General features: G+C 38.2%; 1 protein-coding gene across 1 annotated transcript in view; it reads left to right on the forward strand.

Annotated features, from left to right (window-relative positions):
* Positions 1 to 13,344, forward strand: part of DHRSX (dehydrogenase/reductase X-linked) — a gene marked incomplete at its 5' end in the record, with an annotated part of 174,787 nt that overhangs the window by 139,986 nt on the left and 21,457 nt on the right. The window contains one exon of the mRNA XM_085321598.1: positions 4,187 to 4,394. Within this exon, the coding sequence (XP_085177724.1) occupies positions 4,187 to 4,394 (208 nt within the window). The remainder of the gene's footprint in view (positions 1 to 4,186; positions 4,395 to 13,344) is intronic.

The raw sequence follows: 13,344 nt of genomic DNA on the forward strand, positions 1-13,344 counted from the left end.
TTAGCTTCTAGTGGAAGCTGCTTGGGAAAAGAAAAAAAAAAGTCATCAAACCACAAGACATTCACTCCAAAATTGAATACTTATTTATTTTATTTTGGCAAAAATACAAAACAATCCCTTTCTCTTTACATCGCGAATTTTTGCAGTGAAAATTCAAACTTGCCAATTTAGTTGCAAAAAAAAATCTTAACATGGAAAACAGTAATTTCTGCTAAAAGATATTTGTACTGAAAATGCATAACCTGCCTTATCCTGACCATTTTTTCCATCAAGATAGAATCAACGAAAGGTTAATTTTAAAAGAAGAAGAAAGTGTTATCTATTACTGCTTTCTTGGCCAGATTTCAAAACAACTAATTAAATTCTGTCCGCTTTAACTCCTTCTATAGTTTCCAGTTAGTGAGCTGTGAGTTGTTCTTTTTCTTCTCTACCGACAGGGCCAATGCTCTTGGGGACCATCCCCCCCAGGGGATACTCCTTTCTGTAGCAGAAATAGTGATCGCTGTGATCCACAGAGAGACCCACTCAAATGAATGGATGGGCATGAGCTTCTCTAGTAGAACGTCAGCCTCATTGCTCTATCCCACTGGACTTCTTCCCACTAAACCCATGCTTACTGCCTCCACTGCTTCACTTTTGCCAGCTGCTGACCATGCAGTGGTCTGCCAGGCTCACAAYGTGAGTTGTCCGACTTAGCTAGAGCTTGGTTGGTAGTATTTATTGTGATGGAACTTGGGCCGTTGATCACCTGTATCTCCTCACTTTCTGGCTGATCTGCCAGCATGTGTATATGCCAGACGTTGCAGATGCCCCTTGTACACTACTGTGCCAGTGAGGTTGACTGGCAAGCTGTGCACTGCTTGCACGCTGTACTTTGTTGAGCCTCTTTAATACACACTTATTTTAGAAGGCTTTTAGAGTCTTCAGAAAAGAAAAGAGATGTGGAGATGTGTAATGTTGCCAATGTTATTACTTTATTTAATGTACAGTTATAGTTTTGTTCAGTGCTGAAAATATATAGAAAGAGCATAGAGAGACAAGAGAAAGACTAAATCTAGATGCATAGGCTTTGAAGCAAGGTCATTCATGGAATCAGTAAGGTTGGAAGGGACCTCTGGAGATCATCTAATCCAATCCCCTGCTCAAGCAGGGTCACCTAGAGCATTCTATGTATAGGAATATAAGTATGTACGTGGGATATGCAGTTATGGTACAGGAGCATATGTGAAGGAGACAAGGCATTTTTCTAATTCATAARCTCAAGACTAGATGTAATGAAGCTAAGTGACCATTTTTTCCCYCAGTATGTAATTTAAATAGAATAAACCATTTTTAAACAAAGCATGAACATAATAAGACTAGGTCTCACAAATAAAACAGTGGTTCAATTAAAATACTCATCARTTCTGTATCACAGATTATTCTAGTTTTATATAGTCCAGTGATAATAGATTCCTGAAAAGCAAAAATCGTATGCACACAAAAAGTGGAAAGAATGCAGGTGATCAGCATGGGGTGCTGCTAAAAGCATCTGCTCTGTTTATTAAGTTTTACRTCCTTGATCTCTATAGTACACTATTGAAGTCTGATTACTTACTGCCTTGGAAATCATTTCCATCTCTGCACTRTGATATAAAAGTCTTCCATACTGGTTGAATGGCTTTTAATATCTTCTAAGCACTCATGCTTTCCTGACATAGATATACATGCAAAGTACAAGGCTTTCGAGGATCTAGTCCTTGTAGTTTGTGCTTCCTTGCCACAAGATAAGTTGAAATAGCGCTCATGCAGCATGTGAGAATGGAGAGAGAGTCATGGGGAGTTTTCACCTTCCCTCTACGTGGCTCCTGAGCCTTATTGAAGGCCAGACTAGACCCAGAYAGAATGAGTTAGAGTAGTCCCTAACCCTGCTTCTCGGTGAGCGGCTTGCTAGACAAGATCRCTGTCATTCAATACAGTAAGTCTTGTCCCATGCCCTAGCTTACATTCTTCCCTGATGGGGAAACAGTGGCACTGGTGAAGAAATGCCAGGAAGCACCAGGCTGTTGAAGGCTGCTTCAGATAAGGACTTCCCAAGGGTAGAGTTAGATCTGCCTTGCACTGCTGCACAAGGGAAGCCAGTAGCGGCTGAGGATCTGGCCCTTCCAGTTAATATGCATGACGCATACAGTGACATTTTGAGTGTTTCAGATGAGGATATGGACATTACTGAATTTAAAATATAACTGCAATTCCCTGAGTAATGCCAAGTCACTTTTATAGTCATGTAGTAATTGTTCTTTATTTTTGAAATAGCCCATTTTACCCTGAGGTGCAAGTGATATCTTTATGATGATGGAGCTATGTTATCCAGCATGTAAGAGCTCAGGCTGTTGGTTAGTACGAAGGCTTTTTATGATCTGCTGTCCTTTTTTATTCTACCTCAGGTTATATAACACTTTCATTGCCTATTTGTGTTTCTCTTGAACAAGAAAAGAGCAGAAAAAAGAAGAGAGATGAACTAGAGATTTAATGCTGTTGTCTTTCACTTCCTGTAGCTGAGCTGTAAGATATACTATTGTCTCTCCAAATTTCTGAGTCCATTCAGATAATGCTAACAATTAAATTGCTTCAGTAGCCTTATACCTCTGCAGAGAACCAGCCYGTTTGCTAGCATGCAAGGGGTTCTATGGTGAAGTGTACAGAATATTATAAATTAGATATTGAATTAAAATGAGATTATGAAATGAATTCTGAGAAATATTTGCTGTTTGGTCTCTGCATCTCTGCATAATAAAACCTTGCAATAACCACAGAAAACTCAGGGCAGGCTTTTCTGCAGGACAGGAACATCCTCAGCTTTGACATTTGCTGCACTAAGAATGGAGCTATASTCTGCTACTGTCAGAGTGTCAGGACAGCAAATAAAGAGAAGGCAACAGCAGCTGGGAAAGAGAGATCAGCCCCCAGGTGGGTGCTCCTCTATCTTGCTCCACCAGCAGTAGCTGCTGCCCTGAGGGCTCTAACCCCAGTCTCCGTTTCATCAGCAGCAAGCAGCACATCTCCCCAGACTTCGGCCTAGGCAAAAAAGGATAAGGACCATCGCTGTTTTGCTGCTTCCAGAAATCTGTTGCTCCAGGCCTGCTCCTGCCTGCTTTGCCTATGAGTTGCCTGTAGTGCTAGGAATTACCTCTGGTTCTGCTAAGCACAAAAAAAGTTAAATGAAAGGCCTATAGTAACAACAAGAGTGATTTGGCCTGGAATAGGAATTTGTGAAAGTGATGCTGAGGCTTACATCTGGATGAGCATTTTATGTGATATACCTGCTAATTTGTCCAGAACTAGCCTGCTTATTTGAAAAAAATAGTGCTGCCTGCATGTGGTTGATTGCAGCTAATCAGCAGTTCCTAAAATGTTTGACTCCAAAAAAAAAGGCAGATTCAGCACCCAGGTTGAGAGAGGTGCATGGGAGTCTCAAGAGGCAACAGTTTGCCCTGACTCTCAGCATTTGTGCATTTATGCATCAGCACTGTACCATCTGTTTGGCATAGGCCTAGCTCAGCCAGCTTTCTCTGTTCTAAGAGTTGTACATGATGTAACTGTGGTTACACTTGCACTGTATGCAGCCACTCTCCTTGCCTCACCTTTTAATTCCTCTCCTTAGCTGTGTGTAATCTGATGTGTCGTTGGGGCAGGTGCAATGATTGCCGTGCTCATCTGTAGTGTGTCCAACACAAAGGAGCTGTAATCAGAAACTAGTAGGTTCTGCTGTGATACAAATAGTAATAACCAGGAGTAGTATGATTAGGGACAGATTTACAGGGTGGGAGGGGGATTATGTATGTGTGAGAAGAATGTTGTTAGGAAGGGGAGACTGTTTTGGGGCGATGATGTCACCTAGGAGATGGTATTCTGGAGCTTGGTGCTTCAGTGTAGCCAGTTAAAATATTTTTACATAGATATTCTGTTAGATGCCACGTAATTTTATTTTTTATTTTTTGTGTAAATGGGGCATTGTATCCGATGGAATAATCACCAGAACTACAGCAAACAACACACCCGCTGGTGATAAGCTGCTTCTTGTGACTGAATCTGTGTGTTTGCTGGATATCGCAGAAAATGCTGTATGTTTGATGTTTGTACAATGATGTTTTCCTTCTGATTATTTTTATGTTCATGTCCTTCTCTCTTTCTTTTTCTTATACAGATGTTCGTATTCACCCCATGGAGCCTATGCCCAAAGCAAACTTGCCCTTGTGTTATTTACCTATCGATTACAGCATCTTCTGACTGCAAATGGAAGCCATGTGACTGCTAATGTAGTAGATCCTGGAGTAGTGAATACCGAGCTCTACAAGCATGTCTTTTGGGTAGTAAAAATGGTCAAATGGATGACAGCCTGGCTACTTTTCAAGGTATGCAGTTTTTTCAAACTATTTTGTTGCCAYGTTACTACATTGTGAAAGCTGTAATCAGCACAGAGCTGAAGGTGTATCAGAGTTTATCATAATGTATTGTATTTATTACATTTTTCTGGACTGATGAAACATAAAAAAATGATAAAGACAGCCCTCACCCTGAACATTTATTTTAAGTGGACTCACGTTARGAGGAGAGAATTCCTCTCACTTTATCTGTGGTTGAAAAAGTAAATGCCCATGCATTAATATCTACCTAAACTATTTAYGTTTGTTTGTGTGTACGTGCTGGTAGAATTGCATCCTAACAAGGAGCCAACATATGCAAAGTGTTCCTAGGAAATGTCTTGTACATCCTGCTAATGAGAAGTAGACATGACCTGACACTGTCTACATGTATGCAACACGTTGAAGAGAAGAGGGTGAAGGAAAGAAGAGAGCAAATGAAAAAAATGTTGATGCGACATAGCCCAAGCTCCAGACTGTGCAGATCCAAATACACATGCTCTGGAATGTGGACCAATCTTCATTTAAGTCTTTCATCTGAACACATACTTGTAATGGCACATTATCTTTTATTATCTGTGTCTGGTCTACATAAGWAAATTTTAACCTCTATAATAAAACTAATCTAAAACTGGGGCAAACCTAGTTAACTTTAACTTCAATAACATTTTGCAGTAGTGCAAGTAGATCAATCTGAAATCAGTTTAGCAGCACAGGTGCAATGTTCTAACGTGAACAAGCCTTAGAAGGATTAGTTCTGAGAAAATACACTGATTATAACTCTTTCAGAAAGGAGTTTTGGATTAAGTGAATGGAATCTGATTCCATTAGAGAAAATTAAATTCCCTAATTAAAATGAAGTATTTTAGATCAAGGGGCATGTCCTACAAAGCAAATTAAACTTTGATATGGAAATATCACTAGCTTTAATTTTAGAAATGAATCTGGGGGCTGGAATAGTGGTTGTAAAATAAGATGCAAATAAATAAACCCATATTTTTTTAAAAATAGTATCTTCTAAGTACACCCTGAATATTGCAATAAAATTGTAATAGGAATGCTCATAAGGTGAAATGCATCCTTAAAGAGAGTGCATACAGCTTTGCCAGGTGTATATGTGAGACTTGTTTTGCCTCTTGTGACTGCCATTTTAAGTGCCAGTCTGTGATGGTGGTGTTTTCTAATTGGGCTCGCTTTGCTAACATAACAATTTCGTACAGCTACTTAGGTAGCACTAAGTATTTCCAGCATAGCCACAAAATTCTACCAYAGATTCTGTGTCTGATAGTAAAAATTGATTCTGTTGTTGTTTATAGCACGCAATCCCATTCAGTTTTACTGGTGCACCAAGGGAAACGTTTCTGTATTATACTGACCATGTTTAGAAAGTAAATGGGATGTCACTGAAAACACATAAAATGAGTTTGGATTTATCACAAGAGAAAGTCAAGTATTTATAGTTGTAATAGTAATGCTGCCTATAGTCCCTGATCATTTCTTAGTCTTTGTGTGAGATACCAGTCTAAAGGAATATTGCCTTTCAGTGGCTGAAGGATGCTGACTTGCATGGAAATGCTATGTGTATGCTGCCTTCAAAGCAAAAGTATCAACGAGGTGTTTGCTTTTTGAGGCTGAATATACTCACAACACTTCAGTTACTGAGGTTGAGATTTTCCCATTTTTATATAACACTTGATGTGTTTCTTCTGTAAGCTAGAGAAGAGGGAGGGAGAAAACCTTACCAATCTTCCWACCCTCTTGGAGGCTTCTGAGTTACATCACAGAGATCTACTCTTTTCTTAAGGCTTAATGTGCTTGGTATCTTTACATATTTGGGGCTGATTTTGCCTTCTTTTCTCACATTCAGGAGTACTTTATCATATATATCTGTCCTTTTCAGTTCAGTAGAACTGCGTTACAATGTGCTATTTATTTCTATGACATGATCATGTTAAAAACCTATCTGGTAATTTAGATCGTTCTGTATCTAATACTACAATATCCAGTATTTTAGCCTTAGCAAAAGGCATTCAATGGTCTTGTGGTGATCTCATGCACTAGGATAGATTTCCCCTGAGAAAAGTAGGAAAGCAAGGGTAGAAAAATTCAATTCTCAGATAATATTGGCCAATAGCTGATATTATGGATTTCTTCTCCCTTGGAATTTCATTCCTGCGTACACATGTATGAATCTTCCTTCTAGGATTATAGCAATAACACAATGAGAATGAGGCAATTGTACTCTAATCATATTTACTCAACTAACTGTTATCATCCTGAAGTATTCCAAAGCGGTTTGTAAAGGCATACAGGAAATTGCTTCTCCCACCGCAGCCTGGCGCTCATGACAGTAAAGATAGCCCAGATACCACCAGTGAGAAAGTGTAGCATGGATTTATCACATCATATTCTCTCAAGAGAGTCAACATTTTGTTTGATTTAATTCCAAATTATTGTGACACTGCCTCCACTACCTTTAAATCCATTTCTGTCAACACTTTGGTGACTACTACATTCAAGTCAAATACTTTTAAGGGACACAGTGTGGCCCCAGCTCTCACTGAGTTGTTCTGCTGAGTGTGTCACACTCAGCCACAAGACTGTGGGCATAGCAAAGTCTGCCTCAGAGCTACCTCAGGGTATTTGGAGGCTTAATGCTTAAGCAAACAAAGAAGCCTACAGTTTTGTAAATAGGCTATGATATGCACATATAATTTACTCAAAGTATTAACAGTTTGAGTTTCTTAGAATGGTGGAACATTTTGTTCTACTTTTTGTAAACAGCTCAAAAATCTCTGCTCATTCAGTTAATTTTTTTTTCCAACAAATGGCAGTGAGAGATACCACTGTATCAATGTGATAAGCCAAGCTAAACGATCTGGTGACAGCCATAAAAACTRCTAAATTAGTGTCCTCCTATAGAAATGGTGTTCCATTCTTTCTCAGGAAAGTTATTGTCTGCTGTGAAACTCATTCTTTAAATTTGAATTTTGTAAACACTTTCTCTACTWTTTTAGCAAATGGGGATAGCACCTCTCACAGCCAAGAGAGAAATTATGTTTATTCTTCAAAAATAAATTGATTTCTACCCCTGTGAYTTCTCAGTAAATAAGAGCTGCTGAGCTGTCACAATTCTCTCYAGGGTGCAGTGAGATAAATTTTCCCTTAAGATTTTTTAACATGAAATGGTCTTCTTTTTGAAGAAATACACTCCAATCCAGCAAACAATAATTAATTAATAARATAATARTAGCCTAAAAAGACATTTACCAAGCACCAAATTGAAATTAAACTAACTGTGCAKCACGCCAATTTTAGTGATAGGTACTGTCCAAACTGAAAGCTGGGAAGGTACTCTTTCCTTCTCCAATATTTCTGCTTCTGCTACAAATACTGGATATTCATTCTTAAACCAGAGGACCTACACTTGTCATACAAATAAAATGCCTTAGAGGAAAGAAATACTGACTCCTCCATAATATCCAATAGCAGGAACTGTTCTGCTACTTATGACTTCATGATGCAATGGAAGGAGAAACACCTTCCTTGTTTCCCACAGAGAAAGGTTTTAAATTTCCAGAAAAACTTCTATATGACACACTTGGCAAATATATCATTGTAAAGTAGAGTGTATTCGGTCCTTTCAGCCACCTCAGATCAGCTGTATTTAGGAAGGCATTGTAGAAGGAAGCTGAGGAAGACTGTCCATCAGATCTTGTCTCAGCTGTCATTTGCAAAGACATAATGCCATATGAGGAAATTATTGACTGACAAGCTGAAAATGAGCAGAAGGATTAATAATCCCACTAGCCTGTAAAAATGAAGGGAAAGGCAGAAGTGGGAACACAKCCTAGAAATCAGCCAGTATGAACCAGCTCAGTTCTTTCATTTGTCAAAATAAGCCTAACTTTAGTGAAATTTTCCTAAAATATTTTTAAAGAAATACTTTAAATCTGTAAGTGCTGCTGGAAAACAATATTTAAAAGACCTGGATTCATCATTCATACCAGAAGACATAGTCATACAGGTCTTATTGCAGCATTTCTTATTCAAATTGTCCCCTTGGCACTCCGAATGTAGAAAATTCATTTAGTCCTCCTCCCTGAGGTGTCAGAAGACAAACACATCACCACACAATAACACCAGCTGTATGGAACTAAAATAATTAAATTCTACAGCTGAAAGTAACAATTCATCAGCATCAACATCTACAGTCCATGTGAGTGTGTGGTCCTCACATAAAGCTAGTCTGGAATTTTCTAATGGAATAGAAACTTCTTGCAGAAACATGTCATTTGCAGTTAAAAGCTTTTCAGATCAAAAAGGGGATTCTAGTCAAAGTCGATGAGAAAAAACAGCTCCAATATCTCTCCTCTTTAAACTGGCCCCTTTTTTGCACATGTTAGTACAGAGAATTAAGCTTCAGGCTTTTACATCCCAGATTCTAATCAGAGCCATAGGGCTTGTTTTTTTYTCTCTTTTTTCACCTAATAAATATTAGATTATTTCTACAACTGTAGCACAGTTCTAATGGGAAAGATGGAGGGATCCATCTGAGAAAGGTAATGAGCAACATRCCTTTGAATTCTCAAATCCTAGTGATCTGGGCACTTTTCTTAGATGTGGATCCCTGTATTTGACTAGGCATTCAGTTATTGTTGTTATGGGATATGCAGCTGCAGTTTGACAGCTTTATTTCTTCTGATTGCTAAACAAGAGGGTTTAGGAGCATGGAATGAATTGTGTCTGCCCTAATCAGGATTAAACCTTTCTAAAGTAGACTGACTCCAAGTGCACACCTATATAGCAGTTAGCCCTGGTCTCCACCACAACTGTGGTTTCCTGATGGTCCCGAGACATTGCTATTTTTGTGTGTGTTTTCTCAGGTCAAAATAACCGAAATATTTATTAAAAGGGCCATGTTTCAGGTGTCTGAAGGGTGTTTTGAAGGCAGGAAAGTGAAGGATTTGTTTTGCATGCCTGAATGGATGGGATGGGATGGGATAGGATGGGATGTTGTATGAAGGTGTGCAGAGCTGGTGGGATTGTGTTGGAGAGCTTCAGAGGGAGTCAAGGCTGTTGTAGTGTTTTTATAACACTTATTTGGAGCAGCTGCTGGAGTGATCTATCCTAAACCACACCCAGGCTTCAGCTTGGAGAAAGCTAGTTGGAACAGGCCAAAACAGAGCCATGGAGCAAGCTAGAAATCATGCAATGTGCACAGTCAGAAATCAACCTCATGSCCTATCCCAAAGTTCTAGTGATTCYGTTAGAAAATGAAGAAGATCCTTTTTTTCCTAACAGTGGGAATGGGAAGACTGTTGCATCTTTAGAAAGCATTCAAAGGGCAGGAACTTTCCATGTCTTACTCTTCCTACAGTATTGCCTCTTTTTAACCTGGAAAGTGGACTAAAGAAACACAAGATAWCCTACAACTTTGCACTATGTGAAGGTTTTTGGAGTGAAAATTTTGGACTGGTACATGATTTAAATTTTGTGATAGAATTTCACCAGCAGGTTAGAAGCGTACTGAAGAAAGGTATTTGTGTTGTGTACAAAGGTGTTTATATCTACGCTTCTGTGTCAAAATGAATTGTTCATTTTATTTCATAACTTAGGCAGATTCTTTTATCCTATCTGAAAAAAAATCCTTTTGTATCCGAAGGAATGAAAAAAAAATGTTCTCTGTATTGCTATAACGGGAGATAGTAAGTGAACAGTTAATAAACTGTGAAAACGTGTGACTCTAGTGTTAGCACATCAGCAAATGTCATCTTGTAATTTGTAACTATTTTCATATTCAGAACCCACAGACTTAGTTAAGAAAGATATGTTCCATCAACCAAGTTATTCCTTGCTAATTCTTCTTCATTGTGTTTTCGTATGTACTTAGTTAATGTGTTTGTATGTTAATCTATTCTCAGTCATACATTTAGTTGAATATGGAACAAGTATAAAAAGAAAAAATAATTTATTATGTACTAAGTACATGTCAAGGACTTCATACTGATTCCTATTAGTTAAAAAGAAGCAAACCACAATGCCTGCAATGTAGAGATCTCAAAAAAGAGACTGAAAGGTTGGAAAATTAGAGATAATGTTAGAATTTCAGCTAGACTAGGTTAGCGTTTCACTTTTCAATCCATAATCTTTATAGTTTGCAGCTGTTGACCCCATAAATCTCAATGTACACACACTCAGTGCTACTGAAATTCTTCCTTACATGCCTAAGAAGTTTTACCTCAATCACAATGTAATTAAAATTCCACTTTCTTTCCATCAGGTAATACAGTGGTGTTTGAAATTTGAATCCATTGGCAGTAGAATACAAGGTAGCTGCTAATCTTTCTCATCAGAGTATCTTTTAAATATCTCCTTAAGAGAGAGAGAGAAAGGGAGAAAGAAAGAGAGGACCACCCCAGCCTCCACTGAAATGAAACATTCAGCAATGGTAGGAAAAGTAGCAGGGTAATTACAGGCAGTTTCTCTCTTCCAGATGGAAGAGCTGTAACACTGAGTTAAGCAGAAGGTCTGCTGGCTTCTCATGGAAATCCTGCTACTGATATTGAAGGCGAGGAGAAATTTGGAATTAGATCACTGAAGTAGAGAGATGCAGAGGAGGAGGCAGTGCAAATGCATATTCATACACACACGAAGAGTTTACCACCAGGTGTGGTATGCATTATGGATAAGTTAATATTTGACTGGAGATGACCTCCCTAAGTTCCTTATTGTTTTGTTACTTGTGAGTAATGCATTCATAACAAAACAATGCTGATAAAATTTATATTTCAGAGCCCTGTCCTTAAACCCTTACTTAATACAACAGACTATTTTTCAGGATGTTTGGAGGTTTACAGGGGCTCCATTCCCCTTTATGTCCATGAAAGTGACACTTAAGTATTTGCCAGTAATCTGAGGGCACTATAAAACTTTTCAATGTCATGCAAGGAAATATGAATAAAATTGACATAATTTTTAATATTTATTCTGAGATTTCAAAGATTGACAGAAAATGTGAAGTTCTTCCAAAAAAAAAAAAAACTGCTTTTCCAGGAATCCAAGGCATCTATCCCTGGAAGCCACATCTTGCATCATGGAGTTGATAAATATGTGCATTATAAACGCCCACATCAGAGTTGTTCACTCAGTGATCTCAGTACAGCCAATAAAGGGTCACTTCTAGTACTGAATCTATCTTATCCTAAACTACATATCTACAATTGCCCAGATGAATCAAATCCTTCAAGTGCCTACTTACCCCCATGAACTGGAAAGGGGTCCTCTGATGATTGGCTAAGGTGCAGACTTCTGTGCTGTGGAGTTATATAAAGTTAGTTAAGATGAATGCTATCCCAAGATAATGGGCACTGAAATTGTGTTATTTAAAAAACAGAGGTACTAGCCCAGAACTGAAGATATTCTGGTTTGGCCTTTTAACAGGAGAGAGTGGGAACKGGAAAGGAGTGTCCATTTAGCTGGGGAAAAAATAATATGATATGAAGTTGATTTTTTTCAGATAGCCACTCTTAGAACACACTCTTAGGTGTTCAGAATATCAGACATTTTCCAATATCAGCAGGAAATGTATTCATGGGCAGATTCAGGTGAGGTAAGCCAAGCTGCTTATGAAATGTATTTCCCATATATGTTTACAACCCATTGTGTGCCTCCATTATTTATCACATAGATATTACCGTGCATTTAAATTGATATTTATATATACTCYCTGTATGTATTTACGATAGTGTAATATATGTGATGAGAGAGTGGTAAGAGCCATGGAAAAGAAAATGCCATAAACTGTTTAAGAAAATATAGAAATAGCAAATGTATTTGGTGCTGAATGATCCTATTATTTTACAATCTGCAACTTTTGAAAATTTTAATCCAGAAGAAGTATTTGAATAACTCCAGCTTTAGTAAAGATTATAACAATTACATCAAATACAGTGGATCCATTGCCTACCCGGCACATTCATGTTTGCTTTTTAGAGGGGGTACTGATATACCGTAAGAGATAGTTCACATAATTAGTTTTATTACAAATACTGTGGGAAAAATATGTTCTCATTACTTTCTCAGTTTAACACAGGGGATTTTGTAGATTTTAATGGGTATGCCTGAGAAGAGAATTTGGAATACTGGCTTTAGTCACCTTTCTRAAAGGAACTTCATCTAGATGTCATTAGAAGTCATTAATACAAGTCTGTCCAGAGTTAGAAGTTTATATACATTGTAGCATATTTAAAAATTCTCTTTAAAATGGTATGGTGTCTGTGAGTCTCTTCAGGGAAAATAATTACATTTGGCTGTCCYCGTCCCAGTGTTGGAAAGTGGAAGTAAACACGTGAATTACGTGATCATGTACCAGGCATTCTTCAGGGAATCTAGAACGCATGCAGGAAAGGATTGCATGAAAACTGAGCAGCTGCAACAAAACAGGAATGAACTTGGACAGTTTATCAGGGCTGGCACTTGTACTTAGAGTTGTTTGGCCCTGCCATGCTGACCTAGTTTTCTGTCACTAAAAGAAAAAGAAGGCGCTGCTACTGGTCCTAGCCTCAAATATACCTTGAAAAAATAAGAACTACCCCCACTAACTTACAGGCTTCTCTTCATCTTATTAATAATTTATTCAAGTTAGTACATATAGGTCCTTTTTGAGTGAATTGCAGGAGCCAAATCTGGTGAGCGGGGCAGTCTTGGCCAGGCTTGTGTCTGGCAAACCCATGTTTCCACGACTGTGCTGTGAGTTGCATTATGCAGTGACTCTCTAGCTGCTGTGGAGCTGAMAATAGTATTCTGAGTTTGAATGTGTCTCAGAAAGAAAGAACATTATTGTTTGATTTATTCAATACTTTTGCCTACCAAGCTTTTGAGGTGMAAAATACAGTCTTCCAATATGTCTGTGATACCACCTGTGGCATAGTATTCTAAG

This window comes from Rhea americana, unplaced genomic scaffold (assembly GCF_003343005.1).
Source record: "Rhea americana isolate MKP2758 unplaced genomic scaffold, rheAme1 scaffold_7, whole genome shotgun sequence".
Lineage (NCBI taxonomy): Eukaryota > Metazoa > Chordata > Aves > Rheiformes > Rheidae > Rhea > Rhea americana.